Source organism: Bos mutus, chromosome X (assembly GCF_027580195.1).
Source record: "Bos mutus isolate GX-2022 chromosome X, NWIPB_WYAK_1.1, whole genome shotgun sequence".
In the NCBI taxonomy this organism is placed as follows: domain Eukaryota; kingdom Metazoa; phylum Chordata; class Mammalia; order Artiodactyla; family Bovidae; genus Bos; species Bos mutus.
In genome coordinates, this window is record NC_091646.1 from 106,460,422 (window position 1) to 106,488,264 (window position 27,843).

General features: G+C 38.0%; 1 protein-coding gene across 4 annotated transcripts in view; it reads left to right on the forward strand.

Annotated features, from left to right (window-relative positions):
- The window catches only part of RNF128 (ring finger protein 128), a 100,487-nt gene that overhangs the window by 52,257 nt on the left and 20,387 nt on the right, over window positions 1-27,843 (forward strand). For all 4 annotated transcript variants that reach the window (XM_005895547.2, XM_005895546.2, XM_070365778.1 and 1 more), the window contains exon 2: window positions 13,699-13,946. In XM_005895547.2, coding sequence (XP_005895609.1) covers window positions 13,699-13,946 — 248 coding nt within the window. The remainder of the gene's footprint in view (window positions 1-13,698; window positions 13,947-27,843) is intronic.

Consider the following 27,843-nt stretch of genomic DNA (forward strand, 5'->3'; position numbering starts at 1 on the left):
CTTTTTTTTTAACTGCTCAATAAAGATCGGGTTATTATTAACCTGTGATGTATATATTGTAAGTCAGTAATTCCTTTACCTTGAGCCATTAAATATTCTTATCAGATTCTGAATAGTTCTGGATATTGTGCAGTTTATTATCCCAAAGGATTGAATACACTGATGCTATGGAGTTTACTGACTAGCATTCCTCTGGAAAACAGTAATAAATAGCAACAACAAATGTTGAATTGGCTTCTCAAAATCTTACCTCCCCCAAACAAGAACTGTAGCAATAGAAAACTTTAGCATAAACATTTAATGCAATCACAGAATACCCTTTTAACCAAATAACATGCATACTAGAATTTCTGCCTAGCCTGGCAATAGCATATCTTATTATTTTCTTTTCCTCAGTATCAGCACAAATTTAAGGTGGTATAAATACTCAACCTGTTCCAATGCTTCAAGACCTTTTAAGTCCTCTGAACTTCCTCATAAGTGCCCAAACAACCAATCTCCTAGTGAACCAGGATGGCTGACTGGGTTCTAACTTGAACTTGGCATTAAAATGATATCTGTCCAGCTCCTGAATGCAGGTGTGAATCTGTAGTGAACTCAAATCCCAGGATGGAGAGGGATTATTGCGACCATTAGTACTGCTCTGGCTATATGTTGATTTCAGTGGAATCAGCACTGAAGCAGTAACCATCACACTAAACCCAAGATCTGCAGAGTAGGATTAGTATTTAATTTGTTACTTATTATAGATATGTCCTTGCTGTAGGCAGACATGTCTTGAAGATACGCCATTGTTGAATGTAGGGAGGTGATGCATCTTAGACTGTTCACACAATTATCTTTAATGATGAATTTGTTTTCAGATTCAATCAAGATTCAAATTGTCACTAAATATAGCATTCCTAAATTGCATTCATCAAACATTTGACATGTGTTATGTGCCAAGCACTCTGTTAGACATTGTAGTTTCAGTGATGAAAAACCCAGTCCCTAATGTGAAAGAGTCCATAGATTAGTGAATCTCAGGTAAACCAGATAAACTCAAGGAAGTCTGCACTGGACAGTGTAAAACCTGACTATCTATGTAGATGAGTCAGGATCTTATAAAAGGAGGCTGAACTTTATTTTGTAGGTGAATGAAGCTACAGAGCTTTATGGAGTCCGGTTAGGGATCTTTGGCAAAGAAATCTTTAAGAGCCTTTGGCAAAGGAATCACATGAACATTTTTCCCATTTAGAAAAATTTATCTGGTAGCCATGAGGGGACTGAATTGAAGGACTGAGACTGGTAGCTTGGAAACTAGCTAGCAGGTTGTTACAGTGATTTAGGTGGCACTAGTGCAAGTAGATCCAGCCAGTCCATCCTAAAGGAGATTAGCCCTGGGTGTTCATTGGAGGGACTGATGTTGAAGCTGAAACTCCAATACTTTGGCCACCTGATGCGGAGAACTGACCCATTTGAAAAGACCCTGATACTGGGAAAGATTGAGGGCAGGAGGAGAAGGGGATGACAGAGGATGAGATGGTTGGATGGCATCACCAACACAATGGACATGAGTTTGGGTGGACTCCGGGAGTTGGTGATGGACAGGGAGGCATGGCGTGCTGCAGTTCATGGGGTCACAAAGAGTCGGACACGACTGAGCGACTGAACTGAACTGAACTGAACTGAACTGAACTGAAGTGGTAAAGAACCCACCAGCTGATGCAGGAGATGTAAGAAATGCAAGTTTGATTCCTGGGTCAGGAAGATTGCCTGGAGGAGGGAATGGCAAGCCACTCCAGTGTTCTTGCCTGGATAATCCCATGGACAGAGGACCCTGGTGGGCTATAGTCCATGGGGTTGCAAAGAGTTGGACACAACTGGAGTGACTTAACACAGCACAGTGATTTAGGTGAGACACAATGGTGACAATGGAGCTGTGTTAGAAAAGAAATGGGCCTGTTTCTTATGTGGCTGATTTTCTAACTTCTCTCTGTGAAGTACTTACTGATAAAGTAAGTCTATTGGCAAAGTCTTTCTATGCAGAGTCAAGGATTGGTCTTGTTCTGGCTAGAGTGACTGGACCACTGTCTTGAAACTCCTTGGCCATAACATCAGTCAAGTTATAACCAAGTTTCAGCCAGTATTTCTAAAAGTATGGGTTATAGACTACATGCAGTCAGTGAACCCACAGAACTTGTTAAACTGCGGTTTCCCAAGCCTCACCCCAGACATACTGAATTAGGGAATGGGGCCCAGGGATTTCAATGTTTTAACAAGTCCGGTAATTCTCATGCATGTTAAAGTTTGAGAATCATTGATCTAGTCCCGTAGTTTTCAAAAAATGATCTCGGAGCACTGTTGCCTGAGATTCTTTCAGGGACCCATGAGGTCAAAACTATTTTCACAATACTGTGTAGACATTATTTGCAGAATTCACTGTGTTGACATTTACACAGATGGTTTAAAAGCAGTGGTGGGTAAAAGCTGCTGGCACCTTAGTACCAATCAAGACAGAAGCAGCAAACTATATTGTATACATTCTATGCATTTGCAGTAAAAAGGAAATGCCGGTTTCACTTAGGACTCTTCTTGATGTAACAGTAAGAATAATTTTTTTTTTTTTAATCTCTACACAGCTTTTTTTTTTTTGCCTGTTCTGTGTGGTGACAATGGGAAGTAGTTGCAAAGCACTCTCATGACTGAGTTGTGAGCCAAACTAGCTGTTATCTCCAAGCAACTGCTTTTTAATTTGAAATAACTACCGACAAACAATAGTTACGCAGCCTGGGGTATTTGGAAGACCTTTTGTCAAAAATGAACTAAGTGAACCTGTCCTTTGTATGCTAAGTCGCTTCAGTCAAGTCCAACTCTTTGTGACCTTATGGACTGTAGCCTGCCAGGCTCCTCTGCCCATGGGATTCTTCAGGCAAGAGTACTGGAGTGGTTAGCCACCCCCTCCTCCAGGGGATCTTCCTGACCCAGGGATCAAACCTGTGGCTCTTGCAGCTCCTGCATTGCAGGAGATTCTTTACCGCTGAGCCACCAGGGAAGCCCTTTCAAAGAAAAGAAATGACAGCATTTGCTGCTAATGATAAAATTTAAGTGTTCAAGCAAAAATTAGGATTTTGGAAAACTTTTACCTACCACATGAGCTTGACAGTTTCTAAGACTTAGACTTTTCCAGTGAAAATTGTAGCAATATTAACAACCATGATTTTTTTTTTATATTGTATAATCTTGAAATGAGTCATCATTTTAAAAATCTGCATAATTCAGTGAATCAGTACTCTCCAGACGACCAATGCATGGTGTCACAAAACCATGCATAGATAAAGGATCCATTCAATATATTAGATCAATGGATTTTCATTTAGCTAAGTAGAAACAATTGATTGATAGGATTTCAAATTCTCCCTTGCACCTAATATTTAAGAAACTACCACTTATTGAGTTTTGTTGTAACATAAAAGAAGAATATGTACAATTATTTGAAAATGCTATTAAAACACTCTTCAATCTTCTGATTACATATTTGTGTGAGTACAGATTTACCTTTATGTATTTCAACCAGAAAAACAGATCACAGGTCTAATGCAGAAGCAGGTATGAAGATCCAACTGTCTTCTATTGTCTGACATTAAAGAGGTTTGCACAAATGACAATGCCACTCATGACATTTTTTAAAAAAATAGTTATTTTTAATAAAAATGTTAATTACATTAATATATATTTATAGCTGATATATGTGAATGAATAAATATTTCTAAAATTCCTGTTAATTTCTAATCTGGTTAATATGAATAGAAATCTACATAAACAAAAGTTCTTTGGAGAGTTTAAAGGAATCCTAAATCCAGAAATTTAGAGAAATGCTGACCTAGCCCTTGTGTTCTTAACAATGTGCTAAACATTACCACTTGTGGAAATCAGAATAGGCCTGGCAGGACTAGGTTTTTTTAATAAGAATCCTAAAAATTGTTTACCTGTGAATATGGTATCAGAAAATTATGCATCTGTTACCTTTTGAACAGTATTGTTTCTAATTTTCTAGTGCCTTTAATATGCTATTTCCTGAAAGTTCCAGCTGCCTGAAAATTTTTGATGCCATATCAAATCTGTCACCTATTCTCTAAAGTATTATTACCTTCAAAATCTTACAGCAGAAGTACTTGGGGATACAGGGTAGAAAGAAAGTCAACTTGTTGAACTACCCATGGCTGTGTGCCTCTGTTTCACTTGTTGGCTTAAAAGGATGATAATAATAAAAGGTGATTTTGGTTATGTTCACTGCCACCACCCTTCCCTCAAAAAGATGATTTGTAACAGTGCAAAAAGTAAAGAACCATGGCTTTAACAGGCAACCTGTACTAAAACCTGTTTCATGTTCTGCAATAGACTAGAATTTACCTAAAGGCAAGTTAGGAGCGTCCGTCTGTCCTAAGTCACTTCAGTCATGACCGACTCTTTGCGACCCTATGGATTATAGCCCGCCAGGCTCCTCTGTCCATGGGGTTCTCCAGGCAAGAATACTGGAGTGGGTTGCCATGCCCTCCTCCAGGGGATCTTCCTGATCTAGGGAGCAAACTAGTGCCTCCCTGCATTCCTGCAAGAACTTCTGCGGTTCCTGCATTTCAAGTGAATTCTTTACCTCTAAGCCACCACGGAAGCCCCACAACACATTAAAGGGATGTGCAGTACTGGTTTGTCTGGTTCCCAGTAAACCACAGACATATATTTCCAGATACTTTTAAGAAAGCACTTGTATATTTGTTTGTTGAGGTGCAATGATAAAAACTAAAATTTTAATTGAGAGCTGCTATGAAGCAGTCAGTTGAAGAAACTAAATTTGGTTTGTTGGTAACTGGTAGTAACCAGAAGTGAGCAAAAAACAAGTCGTCACAAAACAGGAATTTGCATAAAGAGAGGTTAGTTTGGCTTAAAAGTTTAGATAATTTTTTTTGCTCATTTAAAAAAAAAATCCACTTAGGACTGCTTGGTTTGGGGAGCTTTGGTATCCCTCTTTGAAGTACATTGACCTTCCCCAGTTGTCCAAGGAGTTTGGGCTATAGGGAAGGAAACTGAGCCTTTAAAAGCTACTTGGTGAGGACTTCCCTGGTGGTGCAGTGGTTGAGACTGTGCTTCCACTGCAGGGGTGCGTGTTCAAGCCCTGGTTAGTGAACTAAGGTCCCAAATGCCATGGTGGTGTGGGCCAAAAAAAAAGCTACTGTGGACAAATGAATATTTAAGAAGTTCACGTGAATTGGTTCCAGATTTTCTAAAGGAGGAAATGTTTGTTAGAAAATTGTGTTGAAATTCACCACACCTAGATCTTGTTCATTCCATATACAAGTGAATTCAGAAGTGTTGACCCCATTAGTATCATCAGAATGAATGTGAGCTTAGTTTTTTAAGAGCTACTTTGGCTTTCAGTTGCCTTTATTATTTGTAAGTCACTCATTGTGAAGATTTTTTTCTAATATTAAAAGTGAAAAACTGGTTGAAGGAGATATTAGAACAGCTTTCCTCACCTCCTTGTATTTTGTGTTTGAATGCCAAGATGCTGTAAGTATGTCATCATTATGCTTAGGATATTTCATATTTTATAAAATATTTTAGAGTTCATTTTACATTGTGACATGTTAATATTAAAATGTGTGAGGAAAAGATCCTGAAGCACAGAGCTCACTACATAGTTTGCATTTGACAAATAATTTATTCAATGAATTTGTCTGTGTTCACAAATAAATAAGATTAGACCCAGACCATAATATTATTGGAGATATTGGAGAAGAAAATGACACCCCACTCCAGTATTCTTGCCTGGAGAATCCCATGGACAGAGGAGCCTGGTGGGTTACAGTCCTTGGAGTCACAAAGAGTCGGAGACGACTGAGGCAAATGAAGCAAGCATAATATCACTGGGCTTCCCTAGTGGCGCACGGGTAAAGAATCCTGTCAATGCAGGAGATGTGGGTTCAATCCCTGGGTTGGGAAGATCCCCTGGAGAAGGGAATGGCTACCCACTTCAGTGTTCTTGCCTGGGAGATCCCATGGACAGAGGAGCCTTGCAAGCTACAGTTCATGGGGCCACAAAAGTGTCAAACATGACTTAGTGACTAAACAACAACAATAATTTTGTTAGTTTTTTGAAAGAAATGAATGAGATTGGTCACCAGCAGGATCCTAGTGTCAGATTTCTATATATTATGAATAATAACTATGAAGTGTTTTTTGCCAGTAGTGATGAGGATGCTAATTATAATTGAATGATGTTTTAATTGAATGATATTCAGTAACAGTAGTAAGAGTTGCTACAGCCTATTTTATTACGTTTGTTCCCAAGATAAGCACATACCAAAACCTTTAGTCATTGTTTTTTTCCTCAAACTTTAAACTTTTTATTTTGTGTTGGGGTGTGGCCAATTAACACTAGTAGTAAAGGATGCACCTGCAAGTATAAGAGACTTGGGTTTGAGATGCTGGTTCGATCCCTAAGTTGGGAAGATTCCTTGGAGTAGGAAATGGCAACCTACTCCAGTATTCTTGCCTGGAAAATTCCATGGACAGAGGGGCTTAGCAGGCTAAAGTCCATGGAGTCGCAAAGGGTCTGACATGACTGAGCACACACACACATATAGCCAGTTAACAATGTTATGGTAGTTTTAGGTGAACAGCGAAGGGACTCAGCCATACATATACATGTATCCATTATTCATTGTTGAACATTTGAGATTAGAGTCTAAATTTCCTCTTATGCTAAATTATCGTCTATTCCTAATCTGTCTCTTCTCCCTAGATAGCAGAGTGAAAATGTGAGAAACTTGAGCCGCATCATGTTATTAATGGTTTTTAAGTGGGAAGTTCAGGGATTCCCTATAGAATTGATTAACTGCTACATTTTGTCTATCAAGGTAAGTGTCGAAGTTCTGCTGGACCCGGGAACGTGTATTTAAGCAACAAGGGTTCAGATTAGCTATTCTTGACCATTAAATTGTCAACTATAAAGTGATGTTAACACACTAGAATTGTAAACATGACAGCTTTTCCTTTTTGCTTTTCAACTCTGAAAATTTATCAGAGACAAAGCATTAAAATTTATAAATAAGTCCTTGAAACAAAGTGTAGATTTAGAGAGATTTAAATCCTGAAATGACAGCTATTCTGTGATCAGGGTTTATGCCATTAACGTTTGTTCTCCAATTAATGATCAGTTTTCTTCATATGACACTTTTAGTCTATTAAAGATTTATCTTTTTGGCAGGGAAGAGGTGCGATGATTTTTGGAAAAACAATGAAATTAATAAATAGCTGGTTTGAAAATTCCATAAAGGTAGCAGAAGAAAGTTGTCTTATTCCTTTGCCAGAATTGATTTTAGAAGCTTTAGTACAGCCCTGTCTCCTTCAGGCAAAATCTGCAACCCAGTGGTGTGATTCCCACTTCAAAGTTATTTTTGCCACATTATACTTATTCCCTCCCTCAAACTCTAGTCCATTTCTGGTTTCCAGTTTTTAAATAAAGAGTTCTACTAAGTTCAGAAATTTCAAAACAAGTATAGTTTGTGATATTACAAATTACTGGACATTGAAAGAAAATAGTCTTTTTTATGTAGGAAGCAATTCTACTAACCCAGTATCAGTTCAGAATGTGGTTTGGAAATTATTGTTTTCTACTACTGTCCATGAAAATGGATATGTACAATTCATTTTTCAGGCTTAGTTCATATTCCTAATGGTGAAAGGCTAATATACAGGAGACATCTGCAAATGCCTAGAGGGCAAGGACTATATTTTATTCCTTTCTGTGGCCCCAAGGCCTAAATACTTAAAATATACTTAATGAGTTTTGAGGTATTGTCTTCTGTATAAGTGATCCACAAGAAGATTAACTGAACCATAGCCTTGATCTTTTTAACACTATGTTGTAATTAGCTGAGCTCTGCAACCCGTATTTGGCTTCCTAGGCTTGGTCCTTTCCAAAGGAGACAGTTGTTATAGCAAAGTTGTTGGATAGAAAAGTGGAACACTTGACAACTTGTTTAAGAATATGTATTAGTGCACTAACATTGGTTTTAAAGATCAACTGTAAGAATGGTTTTAAGGAAATAACAATAATATTAAAGATTGTGGTAAAAATATTTGCATGTAATATGTTATTGCACTACTATGAGAGAATAAACTGATATGCAAAATTCTACAGCATGAGGAACATAGATTCAATGATATAGGTTAGTAATAAATGACTAACTTTTTATACAGAATATGCTGTGTGAGACCTTAAAAAATCACTTACAAAGTTATTAATTTTAATTTGAGAGGTTTAGAATCAGCTGACGCATAATAGCAGCCTCCTGAATCTCCAATATTTTAAAGACAAGAAGAAAGCTTAAGGGAGAAAAAGACTTGGCATGCCTGCTGTGGCAAGACACACACAGACTCACTCACATACCCCAGTCAGAAAAAGGTGTTTTTTTTTTTCTTTTCCACAAAAAGAAGTCTGACTGTTCTTCTTTGAAGTTTTGGGGTATATATTCTTTGGGTTTAACAGAGTAGCAAGTAGGAAAACAAATTTAACTTGGCTGTACATGAACTTTGACTGACTTTTTAAAGTAAGTATGAAAAAGTGAAAAGAATAAGCAAAGTATTAATAATTTTGTTATAATTGTATTCTACATATATTTAAGTTTTGACTCTATAATGTCCAGTGGTGCACTGGAGTTTTCTGACTCAGCCAATTGTACCCATATTTTCCTAACTCCACATTTTTATGGCCATTGTTGTTTGTTGTTTAGTCAATAAGTCATGTCTGATTTTTTTGTGACCCCATGGGCCGTAGCCCATCAGGTTCCTCTGTCCGTGGGATTTCCCAGGCAAGAATACTGGAGTAGTTTGCCATTTCCTTCTCCAGGGGATCTTCTTGACCCAGGGATTGAACCTGCGTATTCTGCTTGGCAGGCAGATTCCTTACCACTGGAGCCACCAGGGAAGCCAGTTATATGGCCATGGGAGTAATATTTATGACATGGAAATTGGCACACACTACAAATCAAGGCTTCTTCCATCTCCCTTAAGAGCCAGTCGTTAAATCTTACCACTGCCTCCTCCAATGTACCTATTTAATTTTCATTTTTTACTGTCAAATAATAGCTTTAGGTTTCACTGAAGATAGAGAACTGATGTAGAATGAAGAGCAGAGGCACTGAAGCCAAACTGCCTGGGTTCAGATACCAGTTCTGCATGTATTAGCTTGTGTTATCCTAGGCAAGTTAGTCAGTCTTCTCTCTAAAGGGATAATAGCAATGACTACCTTGTAGGGTTGATAAAAGGATTAAATATGTTAATACAGGTAAAACACTTAGAATAAGGTCTAGTTTATAGATCTTATCTGGCAATTTTAATTATCCAGAAAGCAGCCAGGATTCAGGAAGTAAACAAAAATATCACTGAGCAACCAATCTAAATATCAGAGGGTACTTGCCCCAAACCCCTCAAGTTCTCTCTGGAAGCCTGTTTTACTCTTTGCTTAGATCCAAGCTTGACTGACTTTTCAGAGCTGACAGTAGATTAGAGGTATAAAATTAGAAAGAGTGAAAAAGACAAGCTCTCTCCCCCAAAGAAAATTACCCAAAGTGAGAGCTCATAAATGAGTCAGACTGGATGATCTCTAAGGTTGATTCTAGCTCTCCAAATCTGTGACTTTGCTGGAAAATCACAACAGTTTAGGGACAAATAACCTAACTACAATATTAAATAATGGTTTTCAAAGATGATCCACTATCAATAGTAAATCATAATCAGTATATCCTAGTTAGGAAAGTAGGGCAGTATGAATGGCTTTTTAAAATGTCCATTCAAAATTGTTGAAATTAAGTATTTGTATGAAACTTTTTTGTTGAACTTGGGAATTTGGCTTATATGGAATACCTAATTCCCTGACAATACTAGATAAAGGAGAGTGTTGCTATAGTTAACTAAAAGACAGAGGGAGTATGGCATGCCAATTGAAATGCAAAAGAAAATGAAGTACTAGCTAAAAGCTAAAAGCCAAGTGACAGGGGAACAAAGAGGAAATATTTACATTCTCACTTGGAACTTGTGGGGGAGGAATAGCATAGAAGACAACATTTGAACTGGGAGTTAAGTAATACATAGGCAGAGAAGGGAGGAGGAGTGTCAGCGGATGTAGGACATTTTAGGCTGAGAGAACAGAATGAACAAAAGGAAACTTATGAAAAGTGAACGCTAGTAGCTGATCCTATGTGACCGGATGGATCCAAGTGTTCATGAGATACGGTTGTAGTGGAGATACATCAAACTGGAAAAGTTGGTTTGGGACCAGATCATATAAGGCTTTAAATACTAAGCCAAGAAGTCAAAACTTTAATGAGTCATAAGGAGGCACTAAAGATTTTTGAGCAGGGAAGAGTCATGATCCAACTACATAATGGCGAAAGTCAACCAGGAATGTAAACACTGATGAAACTTTAAGGGAAGGGGGAAATTTGGAGTTAAGAGTGACCAGTTAGGTTACTGAAGTAGTTCAGTCAAAGAAATTATGAGGGCCTATTATATAGGCAACAGGAATGGAATGGAGGTTCTGAAAATGAGAGATGCTAAGGAAATTTTATCTATTGCACACATGCATGTTCAATCGCTAAGTCGTGTCTGACTCTGAGACCCTGTGGACTGTAGGCTGCCAGGCTCCTGTGTCTATGGGATTTCCCAGGCAAGAATACTGGAGTCTGTTGCCATTTCCTCCTCCAGGGGATCTTCCTGACCCAGGGGTTGAACCTGTGGCTCCTGCCTCATCTCCTGCATTGCAGACTAATTCTTGACTGCTGAGCCACCCAGGAAGCCCGTAGTATCTATTGGGCTGGCCAAAATGTTAATTTGGGTCTTTCCGTATGATGTTATGGAAAAACCGAAGGGAACTTTTTAGCCAACCCAGTACATGACTGACTAGGTTAGCAGGGCGTATTCAAATGTGATTCTGGTGTCACTAAACCTGGTGACCAGTGGGTTGTGATGCCATTAACTGTAACCAGGAACAGTGGAAGTTGCGAGGGTGTAGAGACTAGGAGATGTATAATAATGTTTAGAAATAGGACTTTTATAGGATTAGAAAGCTAATTCAATAGATAGTTGTACTACATATAGCATATATGAATATGAATTGGGGTGATTGAAGCACAGCATTGTTCCTTATGTGTAGACAATGTACATTTCTTGACTCTCCTCATTTTTTAATCTCCATTTGACCACAAAGGCCAGTATATTCCTGAGCATCCACCCCTGCCACCCACCCCATATCTTCTAAAAGAATGAAAATGTACTTCTATTAGTAAAAAACATTTAGAAAGACATCTGTGATTTAAAAAGAAGTCTTTAGAAATATCATATATTCCTAAACCTCATTTTTAGAATGATCTATACAAATATTATACATTTTACAGTATCAGAAGTGAATGCTATAGTTAATCAAAACTTTATAACCAGAAGCTTTCCTGACAGATAGCTTGTAGAGAAAAGCCAAAAAATTACAAAATAGAATTGAAATAATTTCTGTGCTTTTAGTGCCAGGGCTAGAAACTTAAAGCTCCCAAATAAAGAGGAAAATCTGCCTCTCTCTTGCAAAATAGCCAGTTATTTAGGACCATTTGCATTATATACTGATAGAAGAAAGAGATACAACAGAAGACATTTTAGCCTCCTTTACTTCCTGCCGCTTTTGAAATTTTACTCATGTTAAGAGAGGAGAAAGTGAGTCTTCAGTGTTACCAAACTAAGTAATGGCAAATGAGTCAGCAGTAATATAAAAGGGTTTAACTGAATGGCTATCCTGTGGTAAAATAATGTCTTTGGGAACTTCAAGGATCTCTAATACCCTATGAATATATTTTTTGAGTTAGTAACTTCAAATGAGGGGAGAATCTTGATCTTTTGTAGACTTTGGCCACTGGGGGCCATAAATTTAGGAGATTACTTAGGTAATAATTCTGCTATAGACATTGCCATTTGAGGTTTGTACTCTTGATTTGATCATTGAAAGTGTGAATAGCAAAGAACTCTAACCTTTTCCTAAACATTACTGGTCTCAGGTCATTTAAACTAGAAGGAATATAAACCATGATAAGCATTGGACTGGTAAGAGTAATATTCTCACACCATTGGGAAAGATTGGGAAAGATAATGTCTGTCCTTTATTTTTATCACAAGGTTTATAAAGTTGGTAAAGTGGGAGATGTTACAGAGATTTAGCCTTTTAGACTAAGACTTATAAACTATTAGACTAAGTAAAAAGTCGCCAGTCCAGGTTTGATGCGCGATACTGGATGCTTGGGGCTGGTGCACTGGGACGACCCAGAGGGATGGTATGGGGAGGGAGGAGGGAGGAGGGTTCAGGATGGGGAACACATGTATACCTGTGGCAGATTCATTTTGATATATGGCAAAACCAATACAGTATTGTAAAGTTAAAAAATAAAATAAAAAAAGTTAAGTCTAATTTCAGACTTGACTTTAGTTGGAGTTGAATGGAAACACATTTCTATCAGTTGTACATGTTACATTCATTGCTAACCTGATTGCTGATGCTGTTGCTGCTAAGTCGCTTCAGTCGTGTCCGACTCTGTGTGACCCCATAGACGGCAGCCCACCAGGCTCCTCCATCCCTGGGATTCTCCAGGCAAGAACACTGGAGTGGGTTGCCATTACCTTCTCCAATGCCTGAAAGTCAAAAGTGAAAGTGAAGTCGCTCAGTCATGTCCAACTCTTCGCAACCCCATGGACTGCAGCCTACCAGGCTCCTCCGTCCATGGGATTTTCCAGGCAAGAGTAGTGGAGTGGGGTGCCATTGCCATCTCCAGCTAACCTGATTAGGTCTATGCAAAACCTTAGGGCACCTTGGACAAATTTCATATTGCTTTTGAGGATATAGAAAAATGGCACATGGACATATATATATATATACACACACACACATATACAGTATATATATATATATATATGTTTGTGTGTGTGTATATATATATATATATATATAGGTTGTCCATTTGGGCTGTAATCATTATCACAAATTATTCTGATATATATATCCTTATACAGTTTATTTTTCTTTATTTTTTTGACTGTGTTACATGTGGGATGTGGAATCTTAGTTCCCCAACCAGGAATCAAACCCATGCCCCCAGAAGTGGAAGTGTGGAGTCTTAACCACTGGATCTCAAGGGAAGTCCCTTCCTTATACATTTTAGTAGCAGGCTCATGAGATAGTCTATCACTTTATAAATTCAGAAATATACAGTTAAATTTTTCGTTTTTCCCAAATCTCAGATTCTCTAGGAGAATTCCCTACTCTCCAGGTGACTACTTTAAGAAAACCTTCATGTAAGAGGCAAATTGGGCCCCAAACCTGATACTTTTGAATTATATGTAGCAAACCTGAGAAGGGGGGAGGTATTTATTATATATTAGTATCATGGCTTCCTTACTAAACTATGAGTTCCTTAAGGTCAGTAACCAAGTCTCAGTATGCTTATATTCCCTGTAACTTACGTGTACATATGCGCCCAATAAATGTTAATTGAATGAAGGATTGTCCTTCCTTTGTCTCATTGAGTGTCCTTTAAAATCATTTTAGCAATTGGATTTTTATACTAAGAAAAATTTTATACTTTAGCTTTACCAAACTAAAACTGAATTCCTTTTCTTTTACAGGTGCAGGAGACATTGTTGCAATCATGATTGGCAATCTGAAAGGCACCAAAATTCTACAATCTATTCAAAGAGGCATACAAGTAACAATGGTCATTGAAGTAGGGAAAAAACATGGTCCTTGGGTGAATCACTATTCGATTTTTTTTGTTTCTGTGTCCTTTTTCATTATTACGGCGGCAACTGTGGGCTATTTTATCTTTTATTCTGCTCGAAGATTACGGAATGCAAGAGCTCAAAGCAGAAAGCAGGTTTGTAATGATCCTTTCTTCCAATTTAAAAATATTTTACTGTTTTAATTGTAGATTCAGTATCATTCATTTTAATATGCTTCCCTTGCTGGACAATGATCCATGCGTGTATTTTGTGAAAACTGGTAGATTTTAAAAGTATGTCAGCATCTGTACTCTCAGATCTTTTATTTTCTGAAACTGGTCTAAGGCCTTAATCCTACTGGGTTAAATCTTCTAATACTTTATTAGAGAGCACAGCAAGCATTTAAGTATATATGGGTATAAATACATATGTCCTTTTGCACATTTTTCTAAATGACAAAAGCATTTCATATGCAATATAGAAAATTTAGAAACTAGAAAGTATGAGGTGGTGGTTTAGTCACTAAGTCGTGTCCCACTCTTGAGACCCCGTGGACTGCAGCCTGCCAGGCTCCTCTACCTATCCATGGAATTCTCCAGGCAAGAATACCAGAGTGGGTTGCCATTTCCTTCTCCTATGTGCCTATGCCTGTGTTCATTTGCATTTGGGGGCAGGGCTGGGAAGAGAGACTAGGCTGAATATTATGAGTAGGCAAATGTAAAGATCTAATTGTTCACAATATAGTACTTGATTCCAAACAGAGTGACAGAGTCATAATTTCTCCCATATATTAACAATTGGTGTATAAACAAGTACAGAGTATAGAAATAATAGAACAAAAATACTGAAGTATCATTGAACAGGGAAGTACCTGTTTGTTTAATGTTGATCCTACTACCTTTAAACTGCCCCTCATCCCTCTGTTATCCTCACTTCTCTTCCTTACTCAACTTAACTTCCATAGCCATTCCCATGCATGTATCTTCAGTTTCCTTGGCCCTTCTCTCTCTTTGTTATACTTGCTGTCAAAACCCAATCCTGATTATATCCTACTTCCCACCTGTTCTGTGCCTGTTCTTTGCTTAGCTGAAGTAGCAGAAAAACATTAGCATCTCTGCAACTGGCTAATCTCACTTTAAATTTGTGACCACAAACTCAGAGTGAGTTTGCTTAATGCTGCCCAACAATCATACCATCTTTTCTTAGCCATTTCTTCTTCTTTCATAGATGACTAATCATACACATTCCTTTCTCTTCAAACCTCTAGTACTTACCTCCAGTTTTACTCTCAACTTGTATTTTGGGTCTTATTCCACTGAGAAAATTGAAGTAATCAAGAGTACTTCCACAAGCTTCTACCACATTTCTGCATCTGTGTCTATACCCACTATCCTCCGCTTTGTCTTCTGTTACTGTAGACACCCAAACATACTAGTAATTGCTTCCATTTTCAAAAGAACTTCTTTTGACCCCAGGCCAGAAAACTTGGGAGTTAATTCTTTATTTTTCTCTTTCTCTCACTTCCTGTATAACCTCTATCAGTAAGTCCTTTGTTTCTACCTTCATTGTATATCCAGGATCTGATTACTTCTTAGCACTTCCTTTACTTCCACTCTGATCCACACCACAATCATTTCTTAACCTCTTCTCCCTCTCAAGAATTCTAAACACAACAGCAAAGCTGTGTACCACTTCTCCAGAATGTTCACTAGGAATTTAAGGCTTTCAGCTGATCACATAGTGGGGGGCAAGATTATATTTTATATGTACTTAAAAGTTTCTCCAAAGACAGATTCTGACCATTTCATGCACTTTTTCTCCAATAAGCAAAGATGAACCCAATTTATTTGAGAGTAGGGGAGCAGTGAGGATTTCTAGACGGCAAGAAAATAAGCTTAGGAATAGGTGAAAAATTAAAATCTTATTATAAAAACTTTGTAAAGATTTAGACACCAGCATATGGTAAGGAGTGATGATTATCTCAATGTTTAAAGTTAATTGACTTCTGTACTTCTCTTTAAAGAAGCAGCTTATCACATTGGTGGCAGGTTCAGCCTGTTACTAGCTGTGGTCAAAAGGATGTTTAAAATTCCTGTGCCAGATGATTCAGTAGTCTCACACTGTGTTAATATTTGACATTTGTATATTGTGCTGGTTTTTATCTCTGAGACTGGAAAGAAATTGGTGTCCAGTGTAATGAACTATTCAAAGGTTATAGCTACAATAAGAAGAGTGTTTGGTTTGTGAATGTTCATGGTGAGGTATGTATTTCTGTTCTTCAAGTGCTATGTGAAGTCTGTTAACATGGCATTAAACCCCATAAGCAAATAATATAGTTCATAGAGAACTACCTGGTATTGCATAAGCTACATTGATATTTAACTCTGATCTCATCACTGGTTTAAGTAATTTTCATAGTTTTATTTCTTAGAAAAGTTAACTTCTGTACAAATAGTTAAGAATAGCATTAAAACTTCTCACCTTTTAGAGAAGGCTTTGAGAGGGCATCTTTCACTATTTAATGGGCTGTATCTGATTATTCTTTGGTGACTAAAAGATTAAATATATGAGACTGATGATCCCTTCTGCTTGTATATACTTGAGAGTGCTGAAATGTTATTTACATGTTATTTAATTTTCATAACTTCCTATGTTTAAGATGTAGAGCTTGATGCATATGATAGTTATAACTATCACTAAATATTTGACTACATTATCTCCACTTCACTGGTCGAAATGGTGCTGAAACTGAGCTATAAAAATTTACCTTCATTAGAACATTAGGAATTCATTAAATTATTTGGGTATGTCTTCCCTCTGAACCATTTTGACACATAGCAGATAATGTGAGGCAAATCGATAAATGTATAACCATAAATTTGATGACCAAAATGCCAAAGTATAATGGACAGCATGTAGTGGTTGTATGCCTGACAAGCCATAGTATGCTGTGTAAGAACACACATTATCCCTGGTTTTGTGGATGGAAAGCTTTTAAACAAGATGAAAAGTATCAATGGGTTGTGAATGAAAATAACATATTAGGCATTATATGGTGGATTCAGGGAGAAGGCAGTGGCACCCCACTCCAGTACTCTTGCCTGGAAAATCCCATGGATGGAGGAGCCTGGTAGGCTGCAGTCCATGGAGTCACGAAGAGGCATACCCTGAGCGACTTCCCTTTCACTTTTCACTTTCATGCATTGGAGAAGGAAATGGCAAGCCACTCCATTGTTCTTGCCTGGAGAATCCCAGGCACAGAGGAGCCTAATGGTCTGCCATCTATGGGATCGCACAGTTGGACACGACTGAAGTGAGTTAGCAGCAGCAGCAGCAGCAGGTGGATTCATGTTTTCACCAGGGACTACCCTAACCGAAGACAAGAAAGAGTATGGAAAACCTTATGGCATGCTCAGACTAAACTGAATTTGGGAGTGACCACTATACACATGACTCTGGCATGGGACACCCTGCATTTTGGGGATACAGTGCATGTACCTTAACCTTATTCAAGCAATCAATACTCAATGGAAACAAGATACACGTTGGGTTAAACATCGGCCAGTGAAACCAAAGAGGGCTCTAGGTGAAATAGAAGCTGGCCTTGGTGTAATGGAACAAGCTGAATTCACTTTTAGTGAAAAGTGTCTTTCAGAAGAAAAGAAATTACTCTGACATAGACAGATTTGTAGGAATCATCTTCCAAGAGCAAATAAAAGAATGGGAATCTACTTGGAAAGATGATAAAGACTGGGTAATAAGGTCACACAGAGCCAATAATAATGCTAGAGAATGCTAGCATTCAGCACTGGGAAAGAGCATGTACTCTGACACAACGGGGTCTGTTAACTATTTTACTTCGAATGGAGATCCAAGTAGTCATGGGGTAATGGCTTTTCATTTTTACTTATGGAAGTTGAAGAGCATCTTTGAGACACATGCAGATCCTCAAACTTATGGAAATTTTCTGAGTGAAATTGTAACTTACATTATTGATCTCTGACTTTTACAAAAGGATGGACCAATGAGATGAGGTATAGGAATAATGCTGAATGATGCACATGTTTTCCCCATGGAAGGGAGATGGTCTTGCTGCACAACAGTCAGTGGGAAAACTGTATAATAGTGTGACTTGAAACAAATGATGGGCTTTGTCCTCAGCTAACATGGAACCTAGAAATGACATCACCGCTGGTGATAACACTTGTCCATGATATCTGATATGTGGGCAAAGAACAATTATTCTAGGAAGATTTAATAAACACTTCTGTGATACTTCCCAATTTCTTTTGTAACCAAATGAAACCTGGTTACATCAAATATTGTGATGGTGTAATACTGGTATTGTTGGTAAGATTCAGCTGCCTTATATAAACAAATTTTATGATAATCAAATGTATTGGGAAACTGAACTAAAACCTCCCAGCATGTGATGTCAATGGAGAGTGACTAGCCTGAGGAAGAATTAGATGTAGTTCATTACTTTAAATAGCTCTTTACAAGGTTATCACAAAGTTCAAGTGGCCATAGATCAAGGGAGTAAACATAATTAAATTGTTACATCAATATAAAGATGTCTTAAATGGTCTTATTATGACTAGAAGAATAATTTATCTGAGCCTATTTTCATCCTTCATTGCCTTCTGCAAGTATTAGATATGGTTATGTTGCTCTTGCTTACCTTATATATAAATGCTATACTAATTGTAAAAGCCCAGATATGACTATTTCATTGTTAAAAAGACCTTGATTACAAGAGAGGGAGTGGATTGTAAAGAGACAATACAATAGATTTAGTTGCTTACTCCTTGAGAGTCTCTCAGGAAACCATGCTTGTTCCTTAGCCAACCTTGGGAAAATGGTCCTCAAGGTGGTTTTATTTTCTTTGTTTTGTTTGATTTTCTGTTTTTTTCCACTTTTATTGAGATATAATTGACATAGAGCTCTGTGCGAGTTTAAGGTGTACAACATAATGATTTGACTTACATCCTAAAATGATGACCACAGCTGGTTTAGTGAACATGCATCATCTCATGTAGATACTCATTAAAGAAATAGGAAAAACAATTTTTTTTACTTGTGATGAGAACTCTTAGGATTTGCTCTCTTAATAACTTTCATTTATAATATATAACTGTGTTAATTATACTTGTCATATAGTACATTATATCCCTAGTACATACTTATCTTATAATTAGTAGTTTGTAGCTTTTGACTACTTTTATCTAATCCCCCCTCCCCCCACTATCTGCCTCTGGTAGCCACAAATCTGACCTCTTTTTCTATAAGTTTTTTTTTTTGAAGTATAATTGACCTATAACACTATGTTAGTTCCTGGTATGTAACACAATGATTTGATATTTCTGTGCATTTCAAAATGATCACCATGATTGTATAGTTGTTACTTGTCACCATAAAAAGATATTGAATAATTACTGATGGCTTCCAGATGGCGCTAGTGGTAAAGAACCTGCCTGCCAATGCAGGAGACTTGAGTTTGATCCCTGGGTTGGAAAGATCCCCTGTAGAAGGAAATGGCAATCTAGTCCAATATTCTTGCTTAGAGAATTGACTTAGAATGCACACACTCATAATTACTGACTATATTCCACACACTGTGCATTTCATACCTGTGACTCATTTATTTTGTAACTGAAATTTGTACCTCTTTATCGCCTATATACAGTGAAATATTATTCAGCCATAAAAAGAATGGAATCTTAACCACTTGCAACAACATGAATGGACATAGAAGATATTATGCTAAGTGAAGTAAATCAGGCAGAGAAAGACAAATAGTGTATGATTTCACTTACATGTGGATTCTAAAGAACAAAACAAATGAAGAAACATAACAAAATAGAAACAGAGTCATAGATACAGAGAACAAATAGGTGGTTGCCAAAGGTGAGGGGGATCGGGCTGGGGGGCAGAAATAGGTGATGGAGATTAAGTGGTACAGACTTTCATTTACAAAATAGATTAGTCAAAGTGTTCTTTATGTTAATGGTTGATAATTTTGTTATATACATCTGAAGCAATAGACCATGTTGTACCAGTTTGTTATGGGTACTTGGCACAACAGTCAAGATAAATAATATGCACTTGGCTTCATTGTAGGGGTCCTGAGTTTGGGGCAGCATAGCCTACTGCTAGCAGAATTATGTAGTGACCAGTTAGTTCCCCATCTGAGCCTCACATCCTGAGATTCAAATTGGCTTCCTGGGCAGAGATCTGTCACATGTGTCCTTGAAGTTTGCTGCCAAAGAGATAGCACTCCTGTGTGGTCTCAAATGAGGAAGAACTTAGCTACATTAATATCTTAAAATTTGTCCTTGAACTTCAGTTCAGTTCAGTTCAGTCACTCAGTCTTGTCTGACTCTTTGCAACCCCATGAATTGCAGCACACCAGGCCTCCCTGTCCATCACCAACTCCCAGAGTTCACTCAGACTCACGTCCATCGAGTCGGTGATGCCATCTAGCCATCTCATCCTCTGTCGTCCCCTTCTCTTCCTACCCCCAACCCCTCCCAGCATCAGTCTTTTCCAGTGAGTCAACTCTTCACATGAGGTGGCCAAAGTACTGGAGTTTCAGCTTTAGCATCATTCCTTCCAAAGAAATCCCAGGGCTGATCTCCTTCAGAATGGACTGGTTGGATCTCCTTGCAGGCCAAGGGACTCTCAAGAGTCTTCTCCAACACCACAGTTCAAAAGCATCAATTCTTCGGCGCTCAGCTTTCTTCACAGTCCAACTCTCACATCCATACATGACCACTGGAAAAACCATAGCCTTGACTAGATGGACCTTTGTTGGCAAAGTAATGTCTCTGCTTTTCAATATGCTATCTAGGTTGGTCATAACTTTCCTTCCAAGGAGTAAGTGTCTTTTAATTTCATGGCTGCAGTCACCATCTGCAGTCATTTTGGAGCCCCAAAAAATAAAGTCTGACACTGTTTCCACTGTTTCCCCATCTATTTCCCATGAAGTGATGGGGCCAGATGCCATGATCTTCATCTTCTGAATGTTGAGCTTTAAGCCAACTTTTTCACTCTCCTCTTTCACTTTCATCAAAAGGCTTTTTAGTTCCTCTTCACTTTCTGCCATAAGGGTGGTGTCATCTGCATATCTGAGGTTATTGATGTTTCTCCCGGCAATCTTGATTCCAGCTTGTGCTTCTTCCAGCCCAGCGTTTCTCATGATGTACTCTGCATATAAGTTAAATAAGCAGGGTGACAATATACAGCCTTGACATACTCCTTTTCCTATTTGAAACCAGTCTGTTGTTCCATGTCCAGTTCTAACTGTTGCTTCCTGACCTGCATACAGGTTTCTCAAGAGGCAGGTCAGGTGGTCTGGTATTCCCATCTCTTTCAGAATTTTCCACAGTTTATTGTGATTCACACAGTCAAAGGCTTTGGCATAGTCAATAAAGCAGAAATAGATGTTTTTCTGGAACTCTCTTGCTTTTTCGATGATCCAGCAGATGTTGGCAATTTGATCTCTGGTTCCTCTGCCATTTCTAAAACCAGCTTGAACATCTGGAATTTCAAGGTTCACATATTGTTAAAGCCTGGCTTGGAGAATTTTGAGCGTTACTTTACTAGCGTGTGAGATGAGTGCCATTGTGTGGTAGTTTGAGCATTCTTTGGCATTGCCTTTCTTTGGGATTGGAATGAAAACTGACCTTTTCCAGTCCTGTGGCCACTGCTGAGTTTTCCAAATTTGCTGGCATATTGAGTGCAGTACTTTCACAGCATCATCTTTCAGGATTTGAAATAGCTCCACTGGAATTCCATTACCTCCACTAGCTTTGTTCATAGTGATGCTTTCTAAGGCCCACTTGACTTCCCATTCCAGGGTGTCTGGCTCTAGGTGAGTGATCACACCATCGTGATTATCTTGGTCATGAAGATCTTTTTTGTACAGTTCTTCTGTGTATTCCTGCCACCTCTTCTTAATATCTTCTGCTTCTGTTAGGTCCATACCATTTCTGTCCTTTATCGAGCCCATCTTTGCATGAAATATTCCCTTGGTATCTCTAATTTTCTTTAAGAGATCTCTAGTCTTTCCCATTCTGTTGTTTTACTCTATTTCTTTGCATTGATCGCTGAGGAAGCCTTTCTTATCTCTTCTTGCTATTCTTTGGAACTCTGCATTCAGATGTTTATATCTTTCCTTTTCTCCTTTGCTTTTCGCTTCTCTTCTTTTCACAGCTATTTGTAAGGCCTCCCCAGACAGCCATTTTGCTTTTTTGCATTTCTTTTCCATGGTGATGGTCTTGAACTTAAAGCATGACTAGAAATATCTGAAACATTTCTGGTCACATTAAATTTTCTCTGCTCTCCTAGTATATGAAATTAGCTGGAAGACTTACCAGGTGGCTGCATACTGTACCAGTATCTATCTATCTATATATATAGATATATTTATAGTGGGTGCATGTGTATGTGTCTGTTCCTGCTTAAATTTGAGGTTTAGAACCCTTTACAAAACTACTGGTTTGGTTCTTACATGAGAAGAGCAGATTAAACAAATTCTTATCTGAGTAGGACCTAGTTTTATAGTCTTTCTGTGATTTTCTCATTGAACAAAGGGAAGCTCTTACAATGAGTCTCTCAGGACTTTTTAAAAAAAGTATTCACTTACTATAATAAAGGTTTTGATTGTTTCTTTGAAAAATGCTATCATCTGAGTCATAACCTATCCCCTGGGTCAAATTCCCCCTTTTCTCAATGCTCTTCCTTACAGTGTATTTCTTCACACTGTTCACAGGGATCGTCTTCATGCAAATGATCTGTACTCGTATTTCTGTAATTCCATAGACTTATGGGAAGCTGTGTTACCGTCTGCAGCTCCTCTTTCCTTTAGGAATCCTCCCGTTCAAATATTATACATAGGGGTGTTTTTGCTTACTCCTCTTAAAAATTATTTTTATTTATTTGGCTGTGTCAGGTCTTCATTGCAGCATGTTGAATCTTCTAGTTGCAGCATGCAAATTTTAGCTTTTTAAATTGAAGTATAATTGACATACAATATTATATTAGTTTCAGATGTATGACACAGTGATTCGATGCATAGGTTTTTGATTGGGGAAAAAATAGATTTCTCTCAGTTCTCATATATCAAAATAGCCACGACACTCAGATTTTGATTTTGTTCACAGGAATCTGAGTAAAAGAATCCTCTTACCATAATTCTTGATTTTAAGATTTCTGTTGTATAAATTCTAAGCCAAATTTTTATGAAAGCTTTTATTTTTAAAAAAAGTGGTGGCTTAAGAACAGGAAAATCTAGTTTGCTTATATCCACGTTCTTTTCTTTCTTTTATATACTCACCCTGCCCAGCCCCCCATCAAGTAATTAGGTTCGACTACATGCCTAGTTATTTATGTGGGTTTCAGTTAAACTGAAAGCTGAATACCTTGGGACCAAAAATCAGGCTGACAAATAACCAGACTAAAACATTTATTTTACTTAGTTCAATATAAATTCATAGGTAAAATAGGTAGAATATCTTTGTGTTCACTGTAATTTAAAAATTGAACATTGTAATATAAGATGAGAATTGCCGCAGATCTTCATTTTTCGGCCCACTTAAAAGTGTCGCTCAGAACAACAACAGAAGAAACTGTACAGCCGAGATTCGTCAGTGACTAGAACATCCCAGCTTTTGAATAGAGTAATGACATTAAGCTTCCGCTGACAAAATTGGCCAACAACCAAACTGCTTTGAATCAGTCTTCTATTCTGCCAAATTTTCTTAGACCAGGTATCTCTTAGAACTGGGGAGGAGGTGGGTAGAATATGTTGATATAAAATACTTGTTTAAGAGAGTTCCCCAAATCACAGTTAAGTAGTCAAATGAAGAAGGATTTGAAGATTGGATAATAGCTGACTTTGAGGGTTTTTTCCCTTTCATTTATCTTCTTCACAAGGAATGTGAAGCCCTTTAAAGGCTTCTTTGCTGTTACACAATGGAGGCAGTGTACTATAGTGGAGAGATCATGGGCTTTAAAGCCAGATAGAACCTGGGCTTGAATTGAATCACAGCTCTGCAACTAACCAGCTGCCTGGCCTTTAGTCAAGCTTCAAGACCTTTTCTTGTCTATAAAATTTGGATATTAAAATGCCTATTCCATAAGGTTGTTACTGTTTAAACAAGATGACACATGTAAAAGCTTAGGGTTAAACCTGACGCATGGCAGGAGTCCAATACATGTTCTCTAAACCTTTTTTCCCTCAAAATTGATTGAGTAGAGGCTTTTAATGAATAAAACTTAAATGGGAAAATCTCTTTTTCTAAATTCAAAAGCTATCCTTTGAGTAAAGATTGATTAAAAAAAAAAATGATTAAGGCCCAGTCTTCTACCTACTCACAATCTACTAGGAGAAAAAGACACATGAATAATAACAACTACAGAATATAAGAGGTGGAAACAATGTGCTGTTGGAATTTATAGGATAGGAATTCTGATATGATGGAGAGGTACTGAAAAGGTGTCTGAAGCAATTTGTGTACCAAAGTAGATAAACTCTTAAGTTCTGTTTTTTAAGAAGTAAAACATAAACTATAGTTTGCATTAGGCACATTGTCTTTAAATATTAAAGCATATAGCGGCACCCAAAAGTTTGACTTAATATTATTCAAACGTGCTGTTTAGTTACTAAGTTGTGTCTGACACTTTTACGACTGTAGCCCACCAGGCTCCTCTATCTATAGGATTTCCCAGGCAAGAATACTAGAGTGGGTTGCCATTTTTTTCTCTAGGTGATCTTCCCAACCCAGGGATTGAACCTGTGTCTCTTATGTTTCCTGCATTGACAGGTGAATTCTTTACTGCTGAGCCACCAGGGAAGCCCAAAATATTGTTGTAACAATCCTATATAGGATTATTAGTATTCCTACTTACTGGTGAGGAGACAGAATTGGAGAGAGGTTTCATATTTCCCAAAATGTTAATTTCTTAGTCATGTCCAACTTCTTGTGACCCCATGAATTGTAGCCTGAAAAGCTCCTCTGTCCATGGAATTCTCCAGGCAAGAATCCTGGAGTGGGTTTCCATTCCCTTCTCCAGAGTATCTTCTTGACCCAGGGATTGAACTGGGGTCTCCCACATTGTGGGCAGATGCTTTACTGTCTGAGCCACCAGGGAAATCTCAACCTGTATTTAATATAAACTGTGCTGTGCTGTGCTCATTCATGTCTGGCTCTTTGCGGTCCCATGGACTGTAGCCTACCAGGTTCCTCTGCCCATGGAATTTTTCCAGGTAAGGATACTGGAGTGAGGTGCCATCTCCTACTCCAGATCTTCCCAACCCAGGGATTGAACCTGCATCTCTTGTGTCTCAAACATTGGCAGTCAGATTCTTTACAACTAGCGCCTCCTGTTGTTGTTTAGTCGCTCAGTCATGCCTGACTCTGCGACCCCATGGACTGTGGCACACCAGGTTTACTCTTTGTGTCTTACTCTTTGTGACCCCATGGACAGCACCATGCCAGGCTTGCCTGTCCTTCACCATCTCCTGGAGTTTGCTCAAACTCTTGTCCATTGAGTCGGTGATGCCAGCCAACCATCTCATCCTCTGTCGTCCCCTTCTCCTCCTGGGAAGCCCTTAATATAAACTACTTGGTCTTAATCTTGTTCTCATATGTCAGTATTTAGAGGAATGGGTGCATCTTGGAAACTCCTACTATCAATGTGACAGTGAAATATTAATATTTTGAGTGCTGATGGCAGTTTTAAAACCTTTATTCAGGTTCTAAAAATTGTGCTTCTTAACAAAACCACAAGTCACACCTCCGTATTGAAAGAAATATATTTTCCTTATAAAAGCTTGGTAGGAGTTATTGGAAACATTCAGATTTCCTTTCAAAGGCTTTTTAAAATTCTAGGGCTGCTTCCTTAAATACTGGTATATGCTGTGCTACAAATCTTTTAGAAATCCTTCATAATCAAGTCCCTTGCTTAGGATATTCTGGCATCTTGGATTTTCCCCTATATTTTTGTCTCCCCTCAATTTTTTTAAAACATTTGTCTTAATGTAAATTCCACTTTTCTCATCAACATAGACTTGAACATTACATTTAAAGTTTGCTTTTGATCCCACCTCTCAAATTAATTTGCAGTTAGTCTTGGATATAATCAAAGTTGTATAGTTAGCATTCATCCCTGATGAATAAGCACTAGCACTGGAGGCTCATGCATTTATATTTTGTTGAACATTTTGGAATGAGAAATCAAAATGTGCAGGCTTAATCATGTAAATACGCTAGAGATGTATCACTTCCTTGTGAGTACATTTCCCCAGTTGTCGTGGAACTGGTTGCTTAAACCTAAGTCAGAAGCTGTCTAAAGACAAAGTGCAAAATGGTTGTCAAAGACTTCTCATCAACTTCACTTTTTCCTTGTCGTATTTTCTCTTGTTGGCTCTATTTTTGTATCATCTGCATTTTTCTCTTCTTCATGTCGAAATAGCTTATATTTTATAGGAAACGAAAGTAGTAATGTTTGGAAGTTTAGGCCAAGGCCAGAGCCATGTGGGCATACTGGCCATAATTTGCCAGACCGTAGAATCCAGGAGTTGGAAAAACTTCAAACGATTTTGGATGGCTGTATTATAATGGAATCTTGGGGTATGAAGAGCAGACTTCTGTACTAACTGTCGTTTAGAGGTTGCATTCCCTTTTGGACAAATTATTTTACTTTTGCAAGCCTCCATTTGAATGACATTAAAATAGAGATATTGTCTCCTTTAGGGGATATTGTGAGGATTAAGTGAGGTAATAGATATCAAAAATAATTTTAAATTATTTAACAGCTATTTTCTAAGTCTCCTGTAAATGTGTTATCATAACTTTCACAATTTAAAAAAATAAGAAAGAAAAACAAAACAAACTAAAACATTTTTTTAAACAATTATATAAATATAAGGAAGTAGTAGTACTAGCTTCCTACTTCAAGCCACAGTAAACAAAAGATGACTACCTTGATGTCAGAGTTAAGTGTTCCCAAACTCTGGGCTTCAGTGGGACTGACACTAACCAACTCTGAGATTTTGAGCAAGGTATTCTTTCTCTTTGGGCATCAGTTTTCTTTTCTGTCAGATTAGATATCAGGCTAGGTGAACTCCCAAGAATTTTTCCAGCTCTAAAGACCCTAAGTGTACCTTGTTTCACTGTCATTCTATTATTTACTTGTGATGCAAGTAACAAAATAGAAGGGAAATATTTAGGCTCAAAATTAAGTACCATGATAAAATTCCCCTTGTGAGTGAACTCCATGATTAAGTCTCCCAAACAGGGAGTGAAAGGGCTTCAATTAGCACTTCTTTCCTTCTAAGGGCTAGGCCTTCCTATTAACTGTTTCTATGAGCTATGTTTGCCCATCAGATAACAATCTGAGAAGTTTCTGCTCCTACTGTGACAGCAGAAAAATACTTTGGCAGTAATCACCTTGGCATCAAGTCAAATACCTTTCACAAAATGATATCTTACATAGGAGGTGGATTTGGGCATTAAGGAATAGCTTCACATACCTATACTCATGGATTATTCCCGTCCAAAATATATTTGCTACAGACATGTATAAATATGCTTATTGATGAAAATACTTTATATTTTCATTTAATAAACATTTTATTGAGTGTCTGTTATCAGCCAGACATTATGCTGGGTACTTTACTTACATAGCTTCCCTGTGGTTCAGATGGTATAGAATCTGCCTGCAATGTGGGAGACCCAGGTTTGATCCCTGGGTTGGGAAGATCCCCCTGGAGAAGGAAATGGCAACTTACTCCAGTATTCTTGCCTGGGAAATCCCATGGACAGAGCAGCCTGGTGGGTTACAGTCCATGAGGTCTCAGAGAGTGGGACACAACTGAGTGACAAACACTTAAATTATCTCTAATTTTCATATAGCCTTGATGTCAGCTAGGGGGTCTCCCTCTGGGGATGGAGGTACATACGGGGGGGGCGGGGTGGGGATGAGGAAGCTGTTGACATTCTCATAAGACTTCTGGTTCTGCCCATCTACTTTTTGCTGAATTTCTCT